General features: G+C 37.4%; 1 protein-coding gene across 1 annotated transcript; it reads left to right on the top strand.

Annotated features, from left to right (window-relative positions):
- Window positions 1-704: 704 nt before the first annotated feature.
- On the top strand, window positions 705-22,998 carry LOC138194758 (myosin heavy chain, fast skeletal muscle-like). The gene is made up of 44 exons (XM_069143726.1): window positions 705-777; window positions 1,995-2,082; window positions 4,024-4,130; window positions 7,546-7,724; window positions 7,882-7,917; window positions 8,074-8,281; window positions 8,371-8,514; window positions 9,156-9,312; window positions 9,535-9,562; window positions 9,847-9,958; window positions 10,050-10,142; window positions 10,431-10,494; window positions 10,574-10,672; window positions 10,757-10,860; window positions 11,115-11,253; window positions 11,862-11,980; window positions 12,079-12,228; window positions 12,320-12,490; window positions 12,596-12,899; window positions 13,073-13,146; window positions 13,588-13,675; window positions 13,969-14,086; window positions 14,165-14,288; window positions 14,383-14,519; window positions 15,979-16,234; window positions 16,329-16,571; window positions 16,664-16,840; window positions 16,945-17,090; window positions 17,182-17,272; window positions 17,589-17,978; window positions 18,098-18,224; window positions 18,331-18,449; window positions 18,562-18,758; window positions 18,841-19,024; window positions 19,105-19,270; window positions 19,480-19,604; window positions 19,747-20,055; window positions 20,165-20,368; window positions 20,454-20,579; window positions 21,116-21,286; window positions 21,624-21,728; window positions 22,369-22,464; window positions 22,617-22,748; window positions 22,890-22,998. The coding sequence occupies exons 6-44, from the start codon at window positions 8,081-8,083 to the stop codon at window positions 22,908-22,910; spliced, it is 5,811 nt and encodes a 1,936-aa protein (XP_068999827.1). The 5' UTR covers window positions 705-777; window positions 1,995-2,082; window positions 4,024-4,130; window positions 7,546-7,724; window positions 7,882-7,917; window positions 8,074-8,080; the 3' UTR covers window positions 22,911-22,998.

Here is a 22,998-nt window from a genome sequence, read left to right as displayed (position 1 = left end):
AAGTCAGAAATGATTAAAACATTAAATCAGTGCCAGTGAGCTTTAAAGAAAAGGAAGGATTGCCATAGGATTACTCTCTCACAACCCTGCCAACAGCTGTTCTTATTCTTGTTCTTAAGGGATACACGAAGGAGATTGGGACAATCCCTAAAAGTAGAGCAGCTGAGCGATGGATTCCAGCACTTCTTCCTTTATGTTTAAAATGACCTTGCTATTAGGTTGTTTTTCTTTGTGTGTATATCAAAGTTGAGTATGTTTCTCTGAACATTGTTTTGTTCATTCTATTCTAAGCTATTTTGTTTTGACCTCAGAAGATGTTGTCATGTATGGCAAGTGTACAAATATTTTTGCCAATAACATGGCTCACAGTCGGGCAGCCATTAGACACTGTTTCCATTGGAAAGAGGATTAACTTGCTGCAGTGAATAAGAAGAAGAAATTCTAAAGCGGTTACCCCACAAGATATAACGAGCCTCTGTCTTCAATGAACAAATGTTACACGATACCTACTTGGAAATCTTCTGTCTTATTAGGGCAAAACTCAAATATAGCACCAGCACCAGTTGATGCTCAGGCCAAATGCCACATACTCGAGAGGCTTATTGTGATTTTATGGCTTTTGATCTACATCTGTCAGTTCCTTCATTTGTCAAAGAGCACCAACTGGGCTCCGAATAATAAAACAAGATCATTGTTGACTAACATTCCAGTGTATTGACTGGCCACAAAGAGCATGGACATACATTTACAGTAACAGTAGCTTCAATGTTTAACAATGTAAGTACTTTTTGTGTATTTTAATCATTTTAGTTATATTTGTGAACTGTAATTCCAATTTTGCAGTTTTTGTATCATAGTTTTTGAAACAAAAATTCTGTAGATAGGTGGTGTTGTACCTGTGTTTTAAGCTTTACTACTACTAAGCACTAAAATCTGTGGACTGCCTTTAAATCTTGTTGTAAAGTTTGACTGTATGTTGTGTTAAGGCATTTGTTCTGCAGACTATTTTGAATCATACTTGGTGCATTAGATTGACAAAGTCAACTTTTACCTATGTTTTTGGTTTGTAAAACAAGGATATGTATTTTAACCTTATTAACTGTGCAGCCTGAATCAAGGTCCTTATCAGTTTAAGGAAGGTGTTTCCTTTTTAAGAATTTCTTTAATAAGCTGCAACATTGCTTGTATGCATATTGTAATTGTGTCTTGTAATATTTAAATGCAGGCTCATATTAACATTTACTTAACTATTGCTGTAGGAACCACTGACTGGAACCAGTGCTATTTTGAGGAATGTCAAATTTTTTTGCTTTTGACAAGTTGTATGTTTGTTTTTTAAAATTAAGTCTGAGTTTTGGATTTTGGCACTCGACTCTGGTCCGTGTAGCAGTAGAGCTCTGGGATTAGAGTGTGAGAAGGTGAGAAGTAGGTGGTGACTGTGATTCTGTTTCCAAAAGTCTATTACTTATACATTATATTTTGAGAGCTACTGGTTTCATGTAGATAAAATTTGGCATCTTCCTGCCACAGAAGAAATTATGTTTGAAATTTAAAAAGTAAACTGATAGGCTGTCAAAACTGGATGTGATTGTGAATATTGGCTGGTTCTTAACCTTTGTGCAGTACCTTGGAACAAATGATTCGATATTAACACTACAAGATCAGTTGCTTGGGCTGCTGTCGGTTCCTTGTGGTGCAAATGACTGTCACACAAATGTGTGTATTAATGTTGGTAATGGAGGTCACTGGCATCTTATAAACACCAGAGGGAGCCTCAAGTTGCAAAGGTGCAAACATGATGCTTATGTTACCAGCCTCAATCATTATCGCCCTTTGGTGCCTTAACATTACACCATGTCACCAACTTCCGACTCCAGGCAATCAACAGCATAGAAGTATTACAAAATGATTCATTATTGATACAAAAATGGAAATACTAATTTCGAACAATAAAATGTTTTGTGTTTTTCTTTTCCAATTTCTTTATATTCAAGGTCACAATGTTTCTGTCTCTCCCAGCATGGACTGGACAGAAGGCAGATGAACATTCTGGACAGTCCATCATACATTTCTTAAAATATGGTATGACACATTCACAAATCTAGATTTCTAAGCACAAATTGTGATTAATGTTTAAAAGTTTACTACATATGTGAGTTCTTCACTCACTCTGCATGTGCTTGTGACTGCAGGTGTATTGATTTTTTTTGTGGACATTTTTATTAGTTTTCATTATTTCAAACCTGCTTACATGTTTTTTTTTTAACAGGAATTTAAGAAAGAGTTTAGTTAATTGATTTTCTGTGTAAAGTCTCTGTCGTTGTAATCGATTAATCATTACTTAACTGTTGTATTATGTGAAATGTAGTTCACAATGAACTGAAATTTAAGCTGATTTAAATAAATATTAGGCAGCGCAATGTATTGCATACTAAGAGCATGGTTTGAAATATAATTAGTATAGCCAGCGCAGAGTTCTGCTGGAAGACGGCTATGTGTCTCTTACATTTTGCCACTGATGTAATGAACCCAGAATAGGCACTTATTCATTATCAAATGCAGTGATGCAGGGTAGTATTACACTTTCTAAAAGTTTAGAAACTCACAAGAGACATATTAAAAGATGGATGATCCAAATCAAAAGCAGCAGGTGTCACTACCTAGTAGGGATGTTCCGATCTAGTTTTCTGCACCAGATTTGAGGAATTTATTATTTAGTATCTGCTGATACCGTGTCACGACTTATATATTCCTGAATAATATGACTGAACAATGCACGCTTCAAGTTCATCAAAATTATTCAAATCAATCCAGTGTACATGGATACAAAATAACCAAGTAAACAAATTAAACATGTCCTTATAAATAGCTTTTTGTGCAGCATTAAGAACATATACAAAATGACTCTTATAATCACAGTTCTACTTTGAATCAGTGTAACAGCTTAACAGACACAGCAAATAAACAACACCATTACACTTTATTAAAGTTACCTGAAGAAACTCACTGTAGGTGCTAGACTGTATGTAAAAGTAGATGTTGCTTCCAGGTCTGATAAGTGAGGCCAATGCACAAAGTGCAGTACCTCTATTGGCCAGTAGCGGCTCCATACTCCTATTAAACTTCTGGCATGAAGTATAAAGTCAATACATTTTTTTCATTATGGTGTAATTTTCTAAATTCACTCTTTCTGATCATTGGTCTGGTGGTCCATCTGAAAATAATTCCATAATTTATTATATTATATATCAGGCCTCCACCATAGGTGAGCAGGCATCTCAAATTGAGTCAGATCCACTGCTCGCTCCTGCCCAGTTATTCTAAATATTGTCACTTTTGGCTGCAAAAAAATTATTACTAAGGCCGAAATGCTGAATTCGAGGCTTCAAAACTGCAGTTCGCAAACCAATGGGTGATGTCATGGTTGGTTACTGCTTGTATCACAAGCTGTTGTGCTGCTTCGGTTTTGGATTTTAAAATATTTCAACATAGCAGATATTTTTGTTGCAAGTTTACAACATGCCAGAGTACACTTCTGTATCCTGCCACAAACTGTACCCTCTGTTTATGACACTCAGCTGATGTTAAAGAAAGGTTGGTCTCAATATAATTTAGGATAGCTGCCAACGATCAGTCAAAAAAATGCCTTGATTGGCCCCTATTCTGATTTTTGAGGTTAGCTCAGGACTCTATGTGTGAAGTTCCAATTCTGTGTTACTCATATTGCTCAGCAGCATCTTGATTTTCCATTGTGTCCATTTCTTTAAAACCAAACAATTCCAGTTTGTGATATAGGCTTTTTGTTAAAGTGTTTTTCAATCTCAATCCAAAACTGGTGACATAGGCTGTTTTATTCCTATTATCTTATAAAACACTTGATAATGACTAGGTCGAAGATAAATATTGTTTTAAAAGCATGGAAAACTGTTTTGTTTATATTATTATCAGACTAAATGTCATGCACTTTTTCTTTTACAAAAAAACAAAACAAACAGTTAACCAACACTATGATATTCCTCACAGGAAGTGGAACAAGAAGAAAAAGAAGGAAGACCTGAGAGAGATGGAACAAATGCCAGCTCCTGCAAAATGACAAAAACATCAAAGAAAAGTTTGAAAGAGAACTGCAGGTAAAAAACGAACTATTTCAAGCTGTTGTAAAACTATTTATTTAAAGAACATATACTTGCAAGTGGTGCAAGACAGAGTTAAAAATATTCACTGATAAAGAGTGGGATAATCATAATAATAATAACAATAATAATAACAAAAAAAAAAATCATCCAAACAAACTATATTTACAAGCATTTAGGGGTTAAATAATGTTGGCTTGATAATACAGAGGAATGGTAAATCTCATTCAGAAAAATGCAAAGATGGAATTGTAGTAAAAATAACTAGATATCCATCTGTGTACTAATACAGTAAAGATGCACTTAGAGTACCTGTTGAGAATAGAAAAAAAACAGTATTAAAAACACAAATATATAAATGAAACTATTATTAATTATAAAATGAGGAAATGTGACAAAATGTAGAGACATCCACTGCTACTGCACACACTAATACAAGAAACATAAACATGAACATGATAGACTAATTTAGTAGACAAAAAACTAATTTGATTTGATATGCCTGATCATTATATACATGGAATAATAATAATAAACCAAGTATGATTAAAATAATGTGAAATATTAAACAAATACTATATACTGGTATCTGCTATATCCTACATTACACTGGTATATAAACTTGTATCTGGTGTCTGATATTCATTTCAGGATGTTACATAACTTACACAATCTTGTATTTAAGAATCTCCTTTGTAGTAATTTTCTATGACAATTACAATTGTATCATTGTAACAGAAGTACACCTCAGTATAGCATGTTCCATAATTAACTCCAATAACATTTGGGATCCAACATTCAGTAATACAGTTTTATTGATTTTAGTTATATTTCTAAAGAATTAGTTAAAAGATAGTTATTTGTAGTTTTGTCAAAATGCAACACTCCCAAACAAAGTGTCACTTTAATGGATAATTTGCATAAAGCACACTCACCAAATGAACTCATTGTCACAGTCACCGACAGCATTACACGTTCACATCTCTGTTCAGGTCAATCTAGGAAGCTGAATATTTGCAAGAATTATCTGGGACTCCTGATTTTCATGCCAACGAACTAACTAACATACATTATGTGCTTAAATGAAAATACGGACCATATATTTTTATTGTAAGACATCAAGCAGCTTTCATGAAATGTGACAACATCAGGCTTCTTACTGTCACATTATCTCCACACCCGTCTGAGGGTGCTGTGTTGAAACTTCATGAAATTCACAAATGTGCACCATTCATGCAATTAATACATTATTTCTCTCTGTAAAAGGGTTACATTTCTGAGCCATCCAGAAACAGGCAGCAGTTTGGCATTAAAATAGTGTGGTGCAGATTTATTTATGACCTGAGGTGGCAATTACTGTACACTGCTACTCAACCTCAATCTAACCCCTTCTCATTCCATGTTTTCTCCTATATATTAGATTAAAAGATGAACTAGGCCTGACTTTAATTTTGTGACCGTAATCTATACCAAATAACTGCTCAGTGTTCAATGTTAGTTTATATTTACCTTGCCCTGTTAAGTGGCTTTCAGCACTATATACTGCTTATATTAATCAATAACATCAATTAGGAACATACTAGATAATACACATGAAAATGCACATAATGCCATAATAAGTACAATGCATTTCACAGATGTCAACAAAAATTGTCAAACCCTATTCACACATTTGTTTTTAAATATTGAACTTACCCGAACTCTCCACTGTTAGTATTCTAAAGGCAATTTTTAATGTCTCTCTTCTCCTCACTTCTTTCCTGCCCTTACTAATATGAATTTCTCTCTCACGAGAGTAAATGGACATACAAGCACCAAACCAAATTCTCAATGTGCTGCGTAACACCTGAAGAAAGTTGTCTGATTCATCACACACAGGGGAATATTTGATCTCTGGGAATTCACAAATATTTTGGCCTCCTAGAAGCTGAGAAGTGTTTACCAGAAGCCAACAGGTGGTCTGTTAATTGAATAAGTTGTTAATTTGTTTTCATTCAGACAAATATTTGCATTTGATGATTGGATAATTGTTTTATGAATTAATACAGTGGAAGCAATTTAAGGCCTATTAACAAACTAACAGAGACAATATAGCATTTTGTAATAGTCAACAGCTGGAGTTCATTTTTGTTGAAAGAATTATATAGACTATATTTGTATGTGTGGGTCATGTAATATAAGGCCGGCTACACTCGCCATTTATCTCTCTCAGTTCCACATGGGCATGTGAACTTCCAAGGGCCATTTACAGCACTGACTTGTACAACACAGTATGCACCATCCCACACGACTAAAATGATTATGTAACAAGTGCACCATTTTTCTGTTTTCATCATTTCCTCTCACCTCGTTAACGTAAGCAACACAAAAATACAAACTTTGCATAAAATTGAGATGGATATTAATGTTTAAGAAACCACAGGAAAATAATATTGAACAATTTGTTTTCCAAGGTTTTCTGTCTGAAATGTGCAATGCTCATAGGCTCATCTGACAATTGTTATCATAATATGCTGCACTGAACTGCTAAATGCCTTTTTTCTTTTTCTAAATAATATTAATTTCAAATAACCAGAATCACATCAAAATAACAAGCAGCGCTAGCACCATGCACCAATGAAAACTCACTGAAGTGCAACAGAACAGCAACAAACTTGTGTAGATCTCTACTCACCAGGATACAGAACCTAATTCAATTGAACTTGTTGAGTTTATGACCAAGTCACAACACTGATAGTCAGGAATACAGAGCTTCAGAGCTTGGGCATTTTTCTAATGTGCTTAGTAACAGGATGCTGAAAAGCATCTGACATGTAATTAACAGAAGCATTCAATGAATTCGTCAACATTTGCAATAATAAGAGCTTGGGCATTAGTGAGCTGAGGCTATATTTGCTTTAAGTCCTAATAAGACTGTAAAATAATACCAGAGATATTGACTGTCCCTTTTTATTGCAACTGAATCATACCACAAGAGAATACTTTAACTGTAACTTAGGTGTCCTCTTTCTTTGGAGAGAAAGCATAACGGACCATAATGGGATCTTAAATTAGCTTCAGTTAAACACATGGACCTATACTCAAGATATGTTTCAAAGAATGTCGCAGCCACAAATTGATTTTATGGTATAATTGTTCCCTATGCAGATAGACATACAGAACAAAATGTACTTTGATTAATAGTATAATTCCTAGTTTTTACTTATGCAAAAAAAGGAAACTGTTGTATCTCAGAAATGCAGTACTGTGTATATTGAATTACTCGTAATTCTTTCCTAACCTAACCCATGTTCACAATATATGACTTGTTAAGGTTTTGAAATCATAACCCGCCCATTGGTTAGTTGTTGGTTAATTTTTGGACAAGAACTTTTGACCTGGGGTTCCATTTTTGTTTGTTTTTGTATTATAGAGGATAAGGTGACACCAGTTGTGATGATGAACTGGGGAGGCCATCTGATACCATTTTTCTATGTGAAGCTCAGTGACCTCAACAGGAGGGCTGTTCCTACATGGTGGCCAGAGATTTCAGTATAAAAGAGGGCCTCCCAGGTTCCACCAGAGTTTTGGACTGACTGGCTGCCAACAAAGGTGAGTCTCCTACCATACTTACGCAGAGATCTATGGTTTAAATTAATTGCTCTCAATGCTCAAGAACAGTTCTTTTGCAGGATTTGCTCTAACATGCAAAAATCATGTGATTTCTGACACTGTTTTACTATTTTTAATTGAATGTTGCTTTTTTTAGTATCCACACAGCAACTGCATCACTTGGCAACAAAAGGTAAATGACATCATTGCAATGAGTAACAGGAGTAAAAAAAAAAATGTCCAAATGAAATTGAAGCTATATTAAGTAACCATACGCTTTCAAACTTTATTAAACCCAAATGTCCTTTAAATATAAATTTAATTTTAATTTTTTTTAATTTTTTTAAAGAGAAACCATGGGTGATTCGGACATGGATTGTTTTGGCCCGGCGGCCATATACCTCCGGAAAACTGAAAGGGATAGAATAGAGGCTCAAAACACTCCCTTTGATGCCAAAACAGCTTACTATGTAGTGGAGCCCTCTGAGATGTATGTGAAAGGGAAAATAATAAAGAAGGAGGGTGGCAAAGCCACAGTTGAAGTTCAGGGTGGAAAGGTATGTAGACATCTATACACATACAATGCAATAGACATTTAAAGGTAAAGAGTACGTATCTGAACTCTAATTCTCCCCGTTTGATGCAGACCATCACTGTAAAGGATGATGAAGTCTTCCCCATGAACCCTCCAAAGTTCAATAAGATTGAGGACATGGCCATGATGACCCACCTCAGCGAGCCTACTGTGCTGTATAACCTCAAAGAGCGATATGCAGCATGGATGATCTACGTAAGACCAGTTTAAACATGAAATCAAACTTGTAGTTCTGTATGTACACACATAGCCCATACTGCGTATAACATGGAATGGGTCAAAATGTTATGACCATCCCTGCCTAATATACTGGGTTCTTTGAGTGCTAACAAAACAGCTCCAACCCTCCGAGGCGTGGACTCTACAAAACCTCTGTAGTTGGTGTGTGTTTTCTGGCACCAAGATCAGGCAGCAGATCCTTTAAGTCCTGTAATTAGGGATGGGGAGCTGCCCCAGATCAGACCTGTTCATGGTTTCTTCCCTCTTGGACCACTGGTGGTAGGTACTCAGCTGTCTGGGGCCCCACCCAGGTTGTTTCAGAGATGCTCCAACCCAATCTTCTGGCCATAATCCTTTGGCCCTTTTTTAGAGTTGCTCAAGTCTTTAAACCTGCCCATTTCTCCCACATCCAACATGTGGACCAGGAGAACTATCTAATATATCCTAGATCTTGACATCAACTGTTGTTATGAGATAGTATTATTTTCCTCATCTGTGAATGGTCATGATGTTTTGGGTGCTTTTGTTTCTTGAATTGTTTTTATATTTGCTGTCCTCTTTTTAAAACAGACTTACTCAGGAAGATTTGTCATGAACGATCCTCTCTGTCTCCACAGACCTACTCAGGGCTGTTCTGCGTCACTGTGAACCCCTACAAGTGGCTCCCAGTGTATGATGCTGTGGTTGTCAATGGATACAGGGGCAAAAAGAGGATTGAGGCTCCACCCCATATCTTCTCCATATCTGATAACGCCTATCAGTTCATGCTCCAAGGTATCAATAGGTTTTTCAGCTATATGTCCCAAGCAGCAACTCCTAAAAAGGATTTTATAACTATAAAAAGTTTTATACATTTGATATCTTCCCCAGTGGTTTGTCGCCACAGGCAATCCTGCAGTTTATGGATGGCTGTTGTAATATAAAAAATATAATGTAACTTTACTCTTGATGATCATTGGACCCAATAATAGTGTTAACATGGCATTCTTTCAACAGATCGTGAGAATCAGTCAATCCTGATTACGTAAGTCAAAATAAAAGAGACCTATTTTGGACAAATTTTACTTATTATTTCTGTACTGTCCTATGTCTGACCTACACCAGCGCATGTATCTGTAATTTTCTGCTCTATTGTGGAGAATCTGGAGCAGGAAAGACTGCATGTCAAAAACTAATTCATATAGAGTAATACTGACTGGGTAGTATGCACCACAGCACTAATCAGAACTGAGGTCTACTTCAGTGTTTGCTTAGGTTGCCTCAAACATGGTGGTTCTCGGGCTAATGAAGCTGTTTTTATGTCTCTAGTGGAGAATCTGGTGCAGGAAAGACTGTCAACACCAAACGTGTCATCCAGTACTTTGCAACAATTGCAGTGGCTGGAGGAAAGAAATCTGAGCCAGTTTCTGGAAAGATGAAGGTAAATGATAAAGTTAATATTATTTACCTATGATACCTATGAAAATTTACAATGCAGAATACAAACACATGTCATATAACATCGTTTTAAGGGTTCGCTGGAGGATCAAATCATTGCAGCCAACCCACTGCTGGAGGCCTATGGTAATGCCAAAACAGTGAGGAATGACAACTCATCCCGCTTTGTAAGTTTGGAATCTCAAAATCCTGCTTGCCGTTAAATAATGTTTGTTTTTAAGATGGTCTGCTGATCCTTTACTCTCAGCATTTTTTTTGTCTTCATGCTGGAGAATGTAGTTTAATAACAAAATTGAGAAGAATGCTGTAATAGATGAGGTGAATGTAGAGAGGAAACACGACAGTACAAGCTTGCTAGCATTCAATCACATAACATTTACTGCCAATTATAAGTTATGTGCCCTAGCAGAGTGAGTTCCTGATGTGCCCACACTAATAACCGTGTACTTTTGTAGGGTAAATTCATCAGAATCCATTTTGCAACATCTGGAAAACTGGCTTCTGCTGATATTGAAACATGTAAGCTTCAAACCTATCATTATCAAGAGGGTTCGATAACAGGACAAACCGTAAACCACGTTTTTACTTTGTTTTATAGATCTGCTTGAGAAGTCTCGAGTGACTTTCCAGCTGTCTGCTGAGAGGAGCTACCACATCTTCTATCAGCTAGCAACTGGCCACAAGCCTGAGCTAATAGGTGAGCAATGTAGTATAGAATTTTATAGAATTTTGACATGCTAAGCTCGAGTCTGTATAATTACATACACTAAATATTTTTCAGAGGCTCTTCTCATCACCACCAACCCTTACGACTATCACATGATCAGTCAGGGGGAAATCACTGTCAAGAGTATCAATGACGTTGAAGAATTCATTGCGACAGATGTGAGTTGGCATGCTGCAAAATTCAAGACATTAAAAGTTATACTGTAACTTTAAAGATATTAAATTAAAAATGAAATTGTACATACTGTCAGGGTTCCTCAGTCGTTATTATGATGTCTCCCTGGAGAAACTGATAACACACAGTGAACAAGTAAACATTTGTTTGTAATGATATACTGTACATGTACATTGTCCAAAACCTTCATAAAAAAGGCTAGTACACATCTCTTATTTTTTGATGATTCTTTTTTCAGACTGCCATTGACATCCTGGGTTTCACTGCAGAGGAGAAAATCGGCATTTACAAGCTGACCGGAGCTGTGATGCATCATGGAAACATGAAGTTCAAACAGAAACAGCGAGAAGAGCAGGCTGAGCCTGATGGCAATGAGGGTATGCTGCACTTAACTTTTATTTTGGTTTGCAACATTTTTTGTTTGTAAAATTTTTAAATATAATCTTAATATGATAATAATCCGATTATGATATTTTTACAATTTATCTTTACTAACATCTGTCATTTATTTAAAAAATATTTTTACATCTGTTGTTTACAAGCTCAATCATCATCATACCACAATTGAAAATGATTGCAATGAAAAGGTGAGGGTGTCAACTGTTTAAGGGTGTCTTGGCTTACTTTTAAAAGCTTGATTAGGAGTTTACATAACTACAAGGAACTCAGAGTAGACCTGCTAGTCCCTCACTCTATAAGAAGCCAGTGAGGTACTTCTTTCTTCCCAGGGAATGTATTCTGGGGACATCCGAATCCAGAACATGTTGGATTCCTGTTCTGGTTCAGGAAGTCCTCAGGAGTGTTAGGGAGAATCTTGTGTATGAGAACACTGTCTGGGTTCTGGATTTAGCTTGCTGTTAGTGTTAATTGGATCCAAATAAGCAGTACATGATGAATAGATTGGTTTTGTAAAAAAAAAAAAAGAAAAAAAAGTTGATTCTCGCTATTAATAGCCTTTCTTTGTGATTTCTTTTTTTTTTATTAGTGGCTGATAAAATTGCCTACCTCATGGGCTTGAACTCTGCTGATATACTCAAAGCTTTGTGTTACCCAAGAGTCAAGGTCGGGAATGAAATGGTGGTTAAAGGTCAAACTGTGCCACAGGTAGGTAAACAAAATACATTAGTTTGTTTAATTAAATAATTCATATAAAATTAGGACTTATCTTGTCTAACCAGAAGTCCAACTTTTTCAATCTTTAGGTGAATAATTCTGTCTCGGCTCTCTGCAAGTCTGTCTATGAGAAAATGTTCTTGTGGATGGTCATCAGAATCAATGAGATGCTGGATACCAAAAAGCCCAGAAACTTTTTCATAGGTGTCTTAGACATTGCTGGGTTTGAAATCTTTGATGTAAGTAAACAACAAATAGCACATGTTTATGCAGCACATCCACCTCCATAAAAATTTGACATTGGGTTTTGTTTTGTTTTTTAATCTCAAGTACAACAGTTTGGAACAGCTGTGCATCAACTTCACCAATGAAAAACTGCAACAGTTTTTCAACCATCACATGTTTGTGCTGGAGCAAGAAGAGTACAAGAAAGAAGGAATTGAATGGGAATTCATTGACTTTGGTATGGACCTGGCAGCCTGCATTGAGCTAATAGAGAAGGTACAGCAGGAAAAACTTCAACAGTGAAGAAAGAAATGATTATCTCTACCATAATATAGCCTTATAGGTGAGAATTTTCTGCTTGCTTTGTGTTATCATCAACAGCCAATGGGCATCTTCTCCATCCTTGAAGAGGAGTGTATGTTCCCCAAGGCATCAGACATCACCTTCAAAAACAAACTGTATGACCAGCATCTTGGAAAAAGCGCCCCCTTCCAGAAACCCAAGCCTGCCAAAGGCAAAGCTGAGGCCCATTTCTCCCTGATGCACTATGCTGGCACTGTTGACTACAATGTCACTGGCTGGCTGGACAAGAACAAAGACCCCCTGAATGACTCTGTGGTTCAGCTCTACCAGAAGTCTTCAGTCAAACTGTTGGCTCTCCTCTATGCATCACATGCCTCAGATGGTAGCGTATTTGTTTTTATACATTTTAAGTACTACACAACACTAAGTAGGTCTATTTCCCAAATACTTTCAATAAAACCTTAAAAAGACTATCACACTTGGAAATCATTATTTTTCTACCAACTTGTAAAACACGGATACAAAATGAAATAAAACTGTGATTGCTTTCTACAGATGCCAAAGCTGGAAAGAAAGGTGGTGGCAAGAGGAAGGGTGGTTCCTTCCAGACAGTGTCAGCGCTCTTCAGGGTAATTCACATTTTCAATTTTTAATACTTCGATGAAGGATTGTTTATAAAGAGCACAGGGATTGTTCACATTAGGAGATCCTAACAGTAAGCTTTACACAAGCACACACAATGCACTGTTCATACAATAGATTCAGGTTTTTGTGTTTAGTTTTTTCAGATTATCTGTAAAACATGTATACAAGAAAATAAATTAATTTCTTTGCGATAAAACCCAAAAAATCTTGTATTTTAATGTTGAGAAACAGAAACTCACACATGCTTGTCTCCCTTGAACCTCTACAAACTGAAATTTGTCAAGATCTTATTTGCATGATTTGTATTTTTTGTGTATCTGGGTTATGCTTATTTAAAAGTTGTGAGAAAACTGAGGGCAGTGTAATCATATCAGTGTCAGAATTTGGGGGGAAATAAAACTAATGAATTCTTTGTCTATCAATAGGAAAACCTGGGAAAGCTGATGACCAACCTAAAAAGCACTCACCCACATTTTGTGCGCTGTCTAATTCCCAATGAATCCAAAACTCCAGGTAGGTCCCAACAAATAGCTCCAGTCACTGACAGAAGTCTCTTTTTTTTTTTTTTTTACAAAAATTTAGACGAGGGACGTCTGTATGCTGTTGTTTTTTCTATAATTACCTCATGAATCCAGTTCTCTCATACTTTTCCATTCACACATCTACTGTGTCGTTACCCTGTTTTTCTCATCGCTGCTTTTTTTTTTTTTTAAAGCACTGTGGTGTCTGCATATGACACTCAAGCACTCTGCAGTACCTCAGACCTATGCAAGGGCTCTCATTGGTTGTCTTTGTTACCATCTAAGGTCTTATGGAGAACTTCCTGGTCATCCACCAGCTAAGGTGTAATGGTGTGCTGGAAGGTATCAGGATCTGCAGAAAAGGTTTCCCCAGCAGAATCCTCTATGGTGACTTCAAGCAGAGGTACAGCAATTATTTCTTTCCAAGTCCACAGATGTTGATTCTCTTTGGTTGGTATCTGATTTAAGTAAATTCTTTCAGGTACAAAGTACTGAATGCCAGTGTCATCCCTGAGGGTCAGTTCATAGACAACAAGAAGGCCTCAGAGAAACTTCTGGGATCCATCAATGTGGACCACTCTCAGTACAAGTTTGGCCATACCAAGGTAAATGGACTGACCTAATTGTTATCATGAAGTGGTGAAATCACAGTGTAACCTGAAACAGAAACAAATGTGATGTTATTAAATCCATCAAAAGGTATTCTTCAAGGCTGGCCTACTGGGTACACTTGAGGAGATGAGAGACGAGAAACTGGTTGAACTGGTCACAATGACTCAGGCTCTCTGCAGAGGTTACGTGATGAGACGAGAATTTAGCAAGATGAACGCAAGACGGTAGGTTGACTAAAACTGGACATTTTTAAAGTACAAATATAGAATAATTTTTTTTTGGTAATGGCAAATATCTGCAATTGGAGTGGGATGATACAGTGTGAAAAAAAATGTTAGATAAAATATATTAAATATATAATATTATATTAATTATAATATTACATATTATTAACAGACAGATTAAAGTTTGCCTCACATCATGCTGTACAGCTGTCTTCATACAGGCTGATTAGTTTATTTTACTGTAATCTCAGGGCCATGGATGTTTCAATGTAGTGTGTTCTACACAGTGTATCTCAGTGGTATTTTAATCTGTGATCCAGTGCGTGTCCATTGCAAATATAGTGTGTGACAGCAGTAAAATCCTGGTTTTAGGTCAAAAAGCCTGCAATTTTAGAAGTTGACTGAAATGCTAAAATTATAAGAAAATTGAGTCAGTAACTCAGAAAATTACATTCATCTGTTGATCGTGCCAGACAGACAAAGAATCACTTTGCAGAAGCCTTTGCTTTCACGTAAATAATTTCCTACTATACAATCTACATACTTTCAAATTTAGTAGCTATTTTAATTTATCTTAATGCAGTGTTCTAAAGGTCAAATGCCTCACTCCCTAAATTGTAGTGCATGCTGGATATGATTTGTTTTTTACAATGGAAAGTTACTGGATGACTGTGTTTGGGGCTATGGATGGTTATTTCATTGTGGTCACTCTTAATTGTTTTAATACAGTTCCGTACAGTTGGCACTGTAGCGAAGGTGCGATGTGTATGTCTGACATCCTAATAAGATCCAGGGAGACACTGACTTCTCCTCCCTTTGCTTTGCGGGGAATCTAAGGGTCATTTATAATAAAATAATTCCTGCCTGAAAACTGCATACAATAGGTTTTGTTTTTATCTTGACTATACCATCAAGTATAAGTAAAATAAATGTTAATGGTTACATGTGTTGTATCTCATTTGGATTATTCCAGTGTCATGGCTGGTACAAGCCACTGGTTAGATGGCCAATGCAATCCTTATTATCTATTTGCAACTGTGGTAGCCTCCTTCATGTGTGCTGAATCCTCTTTATTATCAGCCACCTTGCAATACTTGTTACTTGGCCTCTCAGTGACAAGGAACTAATACTGAAACTTAAGATAATGTCTGGAAGTTGTGTGTTTTAAACTGTTGATTATCAGGAAGTCTAGAAGTTAGAATGTTTATGTCATTAAATTGTTGTATGCTACGGACAGCATTTCCCCTAGAGAGTAATGGTCAAGTTCAAACTATTTACTTTTGCCAAAAGCAGATTAAAAGTACCCAACCACTCTAAATCTTTACCTAACTGCAGTTCCTAATCAGATAGACAACACTACTTATTTCCTACTCTTTGTGAAAGAGGAAAGAAAAAGTATCTTCATTCTTTAAAACTAAGCAAGAAAACAATTATTTTCTTTTTTTTTTTGTGTCCTCAGAGAATCCATTTATTCCATCCAGTACAACATCCGCTCATTCATGAATGTCAAAACGTGGCCATGGATGAAGTTGTACTTCAAGATTAAGCCTCTGCTGAAGAGTGCAGAGACTGAGAAAGAGATGGCCCAAATGAAGGAGGACTTTTTAAAGACCAAAGATGATCTAATAAAGGCTCTGTCTAAGAAGAAAGAACTGGAGGAGAAGATGGTTTCTCTGCTACAGGAGAAGAACGACTTGCAGCTACAAATTCAGTCTGTAAGTGAAATAGAAGTGAGCAGTTGCTTTTTCAGAGACTTGAGTTGTGACAGTTGATGTTATCATTTTCATTTGTGTGTCTTTGTAAATCTAGGAGGGGGAAAACCTCACGGATGCAGAGGAAAGGTGTGAGGGGCTCATTAAAGCAAAAATCCAGCTCGAGGCTAAAGCCAAAGAGGCATCTGAGAGACTGGAGGATGAGGAGGAAATGAATGCTGAGCTGACTGCAAAGAAGAGGAAGCTAGAGGACGAATGCTCAGAGTTGAAGAGAGACATTGATGACTTGGAGCTCACCCTTGCCAAAGTGGAAAAGGAGAAACATGCCACTGAAAACAAGGTTTGTGTAACTCATTTCAGTTTACTAAACTATGCTTATTAGAAAACACATGTTTTGATCAATTATTAATCATATTTATACAAACAATTTAGGTTAAAAACCTGGTTGAAGAAATGTCTTCTCAAGATGAGACCATTGCCAAGTTGACCAAAGAGAAGAAAGCCCTCCAAGAGGCCCATCAGCAGATTCTTGACGACCTTCAGGCAGAGGAAGACAAAGTCAACACTCTGACGAAGGCCAAAACCAAACTGGAACAGCAAGTGGATGATGTGAGTGGCTGTGTGCACGTTACAATCAGTAAGATGCCTGCGAGTACAGCAGAGCTTTTATATATTTCAACTGGTACTCATTACACTGTATGTGAATGCTTTAGCTTGAAGGTTCATTGGAGCAAGAGAGAAAGCTCCGTATTGATCTCGAGCGAGGGAAAAGAAAGCTTGAAGGAGACTTCAAACTGGCCCATGAAACCATTATGGATCTGGAAAATGACAAGCAACAGTCTGATGAGAAAATAAAGAAGTATGCAAAAATGAAAACTTCATTTCACTCTTGTAATTCTCATTATTCATAATAGTGTACATCTAATAATTTTCTATTCCCGCTATTAAAGGAGGGACTTCGAGATAAGCCACCTCCTCGGCAAGATAGAAGATGAACAATCACTCGGTGTTCAACTTCAGAAGAAAATCAAGGAACTGCAGGTAATGTGTAAATCATTTTATTGTGCTTTGTGAGCTGACATTTTATTGAATGTGTTTGCTTTCAATCAAAAATAAACATTTACAGTAATCTTTCAAATGGAAATAACTAAAGGATGGATGGAATGAAATTGTAGTGCACAGCCATTTAATGAAGCCATTAGGGAAAAAAAAATCTGGGTTAGTAAAAAGAAAAGTGCCAATTCTATTTTTTTTTAATAGATTAAATGTTTTTTTTCACAGACACAAAAAACACACTGAAAACATATGTACCGAGCACACATTAAGTTTAAACCTGACTTTCTTTTTTGCATCACAGGCTCGCATTGAGGAGCTGGAGGAGGAGATTGAGGCTGAGCGAGCTGCTCGGGCCAAGGTGGAGAAGCAGAGGTCTGATCTCTCCAGGGAACTTGAGGAGATCAGTGAGAGGCTCGAAGAAGCTGGTGGAGCAACATCTGTTCAGATCGAGATGAACAAGAAGCGCGAGGCCGAGTTTCAGAAGCTGCGTCGTGACCTCGAAGAGTCCACTCTGCAGCACGAGGCAACCGCTGCAGCTCTCCGCAAGAAGCAGGCTGACAGTGTGGCAGAGCTGGGAGAACAGATTGATAACCTCCAGAGAGTCAAACAGAAGCTGGAGAAAGAGAAGTGTGAATTCAAGATGGAGATCGATGACCTCACAAGCAGCATGGAGGCCGTTGCCAAATCAAAAGTAAAATTTGCAAATGTGTCTTTTGATTGAAGAATAATATTTACCACTAGTAATGTATTATTATCTCAAGAATCGGCATGACTGTAGGGTACATCACACAAATTTTTGTCCTTATCTAGGGTAACATGGAGAAAATGTGTCGTTCGCTTGAGGATCAACTGAGCGAATTTAAGACAAAGTATGAAGAGCATGTGCGTCAACTGAATGACATTACGGCTCAAAGAGCAAGACTGGCTACTGAAAATGGTGAGTGAGACTTCAGGACTTAAAATTACAATCTAAAATAAGTCAAGGACAAAAGTTATTATATTTAAACAATGTTTAAGAAGTAGTTTTCCTTTACTCCATTTAGGGGAAATTGGCCGTCAGTTGGAGGAAAAGGAGTCTCTTGTTTCTCAGTTTACAAGGGGAAAACAAGCTTATATTCATCAGATTGAGGAACTCAAAAGACACCTTGAGGAAGAAGTCAAGGTACTGAATTAGTCTATTGTTTATTTTGGTTACAAATGATTCTTAATAAGAACAAATGTGTAAAATTTTATTGCATTTGATTTGTCACATTATTTAATTTTGGTCTTTTTAGGCCAAGAATGCCCTGGCTCATGCTGTTCAGTCATCTCGTCATGATTGTGACCTGCTCAGAGAGCAGTATGAGGAGGAGCAGGAGGCCAAAGCTGAGCTGCAGCGTGGAATGTCCAAAGCCAACAGCGAGGTGGCTCAGTGGAGAACCAAATACGAGACTGATGCCATTCAGCGCACTGAAGAGCTGGAGGAGGCAAAGTAAGTCCTTTGTTTTAGCTTTTTCTACATGTAATGACTTAGATGTTTTACTGTAAGTTTGAAAATCAAATGCTCTTAATAGGAAGAAGCTTGCCCAGCGTCTTCAGGATGCAGAGGAAACCATCGAGGCGGTCAATGCAAAATGTGCCTCTCTGGAAAAAACTAAACAGAGACTGCAGGGTGAAGTGGAGGACATGATGATCGATGTGGAGAGAGCTAATGCTCTGGCTGCTAACCTTGACAAGAAGCAAAGGAACTTTGACAAGGTTAGACATTTTGTAACGCATAGCTTTAGCTGGTCAACGTGAGGTGGCTGACAACACTCATTTGTTTCCTACATTTTCAGGTTCTTGCCGAGTGGAAGCAGAAATTTGAGGAGAGCCAGGCAGAGCTGGAAGGAGCTCAGAAGGAGGCTCGTTGTTTAAGCACTGAGCTGTTCAAAATGAAGAACTCCTATGAAGAAGCTCTGGACCACCTGGAGAACCTGAAGAGAGAGAACAAGAACCTGCAACGTATGATGAAAATGCTACATGTGATTGTGACAATTTCTGTAAAAGATAATTATATGCTTTACTAAATATGTGACACATTAAAGGTTAGCGATAAATAAAAATTGACAGAAAGAACATGTGCAGTACAATAATTACAACACAAAACTTTGTTGACAAAGAAATGAAAATGCATTTAAATGGTTTTGTGCTTTTTATTTTTGTTTTAACAGAGGAAATCAGTGATTTGACTGAACAAATTGGTGAGTCGGGAAAAACAATTCATGAACTGGAAAAGGGGAAGAAGATAGTAGAAACTGAAAAGGCTGAACTCCAAAGTGCCCTGGAGGAGGCAGAGGTATTTAAAGTGACATGTTAGCAAAAAAAAAAAGGAAATTAGGGACTTTATAATTATGACACTTGAGCCAAAATTTGCAAATGACTGTATTCTTAATATTTATTACTTAAAAAAAATGTTCACCTTACATTTCATTTTGCAGGCTACACTGGAACATGAAGAGTCCAAGATTATTCGTGTCCAGCTGGAGCTCACCCAGGTGAAAAGTGAAATTGACAGGAAAGTTGCAGAAAAGGACGAGGAGATTGAACAAATCAAGAGGAACAGCCAGAGAATAATCGAGACCATGCAGACAACTCTGGATTCTGAAATCAGGAGCAGGAATGATGCCCTGAGAATCAAGAAGAAGATGGAGGGAGACCTCAATGAGATGGAGGTTCAGCTGAGCCATGCCAACCGCCAGGCAGCCGAAGCCCAGAAACAGCTGAGAAACGTGCAGGGACAGCTTAAGGTACGAAATGAATATGTAATAACACATAAATATGTCAAAGAAAAAATACAGCTAAATGGCTCAAACATTTGTAAAATGCTAAATATAGTTTGTATTGTCCTTAATTCAGGATGCCCTGCTGCACCTTGATGAAGCTCTCAGAGGTCAGGCAGAAATGAAGGAGCAGGTTGCAATAGTGGAGCGCAGGAACAACCTGATGCTGGCTGAGGTCGAGGAACTGAGAGCTGCATTGGAGCAAACAGAGAGAAGCCGCAAAATAGCTGAACAGGAGCTGGTGGATGCCAGCGAGCGTGTGGGACTGCTGCACTCTCAGGTATTGATAAGTGTTAATATATAAGGTAATTAAATAAACGTGGAGTAAAAGTTGGAAACTTCACCATATCTGCTTGTTCCTTTAGAACACTAATCTCATAAACACTAAAAGGAAGTTGGAAGCTGACCTTGTTCAGGTCCAAGGTGAAGTGGAGGATGCTATCCAGGAATCAAGGAATGCTGAAGAAAAGGCCAAGAAGGCCATCACTGATGTGAGTCCTGTTTAAGTATTTTAGCATGTGTGCACTGCTTAATTCAAAATCCAGCTATTTATCAGTAGTCCATCTTTTCGAAACATTACAGTTACAGTTTGGAGCTGCCAGTCTAACCTGGATTTTACATTTTTAAATAAAGGAAAGCGAAATGAAATTGATGACTAATGACCTGGCTAATACAGTTTCACACGGTCCTTCAGTTGAGAATCACAGCTGGGGAAAAGATGAATTTTTGTTTAAAAATTCATTTTTCAATTTTGTTTTTATTTATTTTAACATTAAACAGTAACAACCTGTTACTTAAAAACGTGATATCAGGAAATGACAAAACAAAGATATGTGTGTGACAAAAAATAATGACCTTGAATGGGTATTGTCATCCCGCTCTTAACTCATATTTGCAACTGAACGCAGTTATTGTATTGATTGTATTGTATTGATCTACACTTTAGTTCAACTCACGGCCTATATGTTAGGCCTTATTTTCTTTAATAGTTTGCCTTATGGGCCTTTCTAAACTATTACCTGTATAGGCTGCAATGATGGCTGAAGAGCTAAAGAAGGAGCAGGACACATGCGCTCATTTGGAGAGGATGAAGAAGAACCTGGAGGTGACAGTGAAGGACCTGCAGCACCGTCTGGATGAGGCTGAGAATCTGGCCATGAAGGGAGGCAAGAAGCAACTCCAGAAACTGGAGGCTCGAGTATGTTTACTACATAAGAATTGTTTTTTGTTTTATTTTAGCTTTGCATTTCTGTACTTTGAATATGATTTTAGCGCCTTCATGTTTAACTTTAATAAAGGCTGCATAGATTGCAGCCCTTTTTTACATATCCTGTGAGGACTAAGAGTTCTACTCTGTATGAATGTGGCAATCCTGAAATACATTTAAAAATTAAAGTCAGGTTTGTGCAGCTCTGTCGATTTAACAGGACTATTTTGTGCCGTAATAAATCTTTTTACCCAACAAGCTCATGATGCTCACATTATATTACTGCTGTGTCTGACCTCAAATAACATCTGGACTTCTTGTTGGAAAGGTCCGAGAGCTGGAGTCTGAGGTTGACGCCGAGCAGAGACGTGGCGCTGAAGCTGTGAAAGGTGTCCGCAAATACGAACGCAAAGTGAAGGAGCTGACGTATCAGGTACAGTAAAACAAAACAAATATTTTCCTAGTATGTCCTTAAATTTCCCTAATGTTCTTAAATTAAACTAAAATGTAATCAAACAGGGAAGCACGTTTTTTTTTTTAATCATACTGTTTTCTGAAGAAGTTCTTTAATTTGTGCTGTTAAAGACAAACTGGATGCAGAGTATGTTTTAATCCCCTAGATGGCATTAATCTCTATTTTATGTCTGGAGCTCCTATACACTGAAGTTGTTATAGAGACCATGACTAAAAATAAACACTGTCGTTGCAACTATAAATACATTCAGTTATGCGCTTATATTAGTTTGCTGCATGTGTGACATTAATAGAAATGGTGAACATATTTTCACCTTCAAAAACAAGAAAGCAGAGGAATGTACTCTTGAATGTACACTCAGAGACAGCTCGATTGACAGAGCTGCTGTTGTTTGTACTGCACTGGAGGATCCCCTAAAGACAACCTGTGGTGGTGGAAGTATTCCGCAGCATTAATTCATATTTGCAGTATGTGTCTTCACGGTGTAGTGTGTGTTATATGCTCTGAGGTGTTTTTTGAAGATTTTTATGAAACAAGAAGGGATGAAGGAGCTCCCTGTAGTGTAGATCTCAAACAGACGACTGTGTGCCGCACCTAGACTGAGGAGGACAAGAAGAATATTGCCCGACTTCAAGATCTGGTGGACAAGCTGCAGCTGAAAGTGAAATCCTACAAGAGGCAGTCTGAGGAAGCTGTGAGTGTGAAATATTTGACTCATGCAACACAAATAGGCGACACACCAGTAACACAGCATGATGCAGTCCGATTTAATTACTGGCTGGTTTTCAGGTTATACAACTGGAGAGATAGTAAAAGACATAACAACCTTAACTTTGAAATTCACAGGAGGAGCAGGCCAACACTCACCTGTCCAGGTACAGGAAGGTGCAGCATGAAATGGAGGAAGCCCAGGAGCGAGCTGACATTGCTGAGTCCCAGGTCAACAAGCTGAGAGCCAAGAGCCGTGAAATTGTCAGGGTATGATCATTTCTAATCCTGTTTTATTCAGTAGTGATTCAAATTTTTGTCATAATAATGATGAACTTTGCAAAGCATACCGATCTCTTCACAAAATATTTTGATCAATAATTTGTGACTCTCTTTTGTGTTGATTTTAAGGTACAAAAGGCTGAGGAATAAACATCAGTCTGGAATAGACACAGTACAATAAGTCATACAATATAATCTTTTTGTCTGCTGTGTCAAGTGTGTCACAAGAAATAAACAT

This window comes from Embiotoca jacksoni, unplaced genomic scaffold (assembly GCF_022577435.1).
Source record: "Embiotoca jacksoni isolate LCO1_2020_lvr unplaced genomic scaffold, fEmbJac1.0.p SCAF_1, whole genome shotgun sequence".
NCBI lineage: Eukaryota > Metazoa > Chordata > Actinopteri > Embiotocidae > Embiotoca > Embiotoca jacksoni.
Note: the sequence above shows the minus strand (reverse complement) of the source record. Positions and strands in the feature narration are given on the sequence as shown.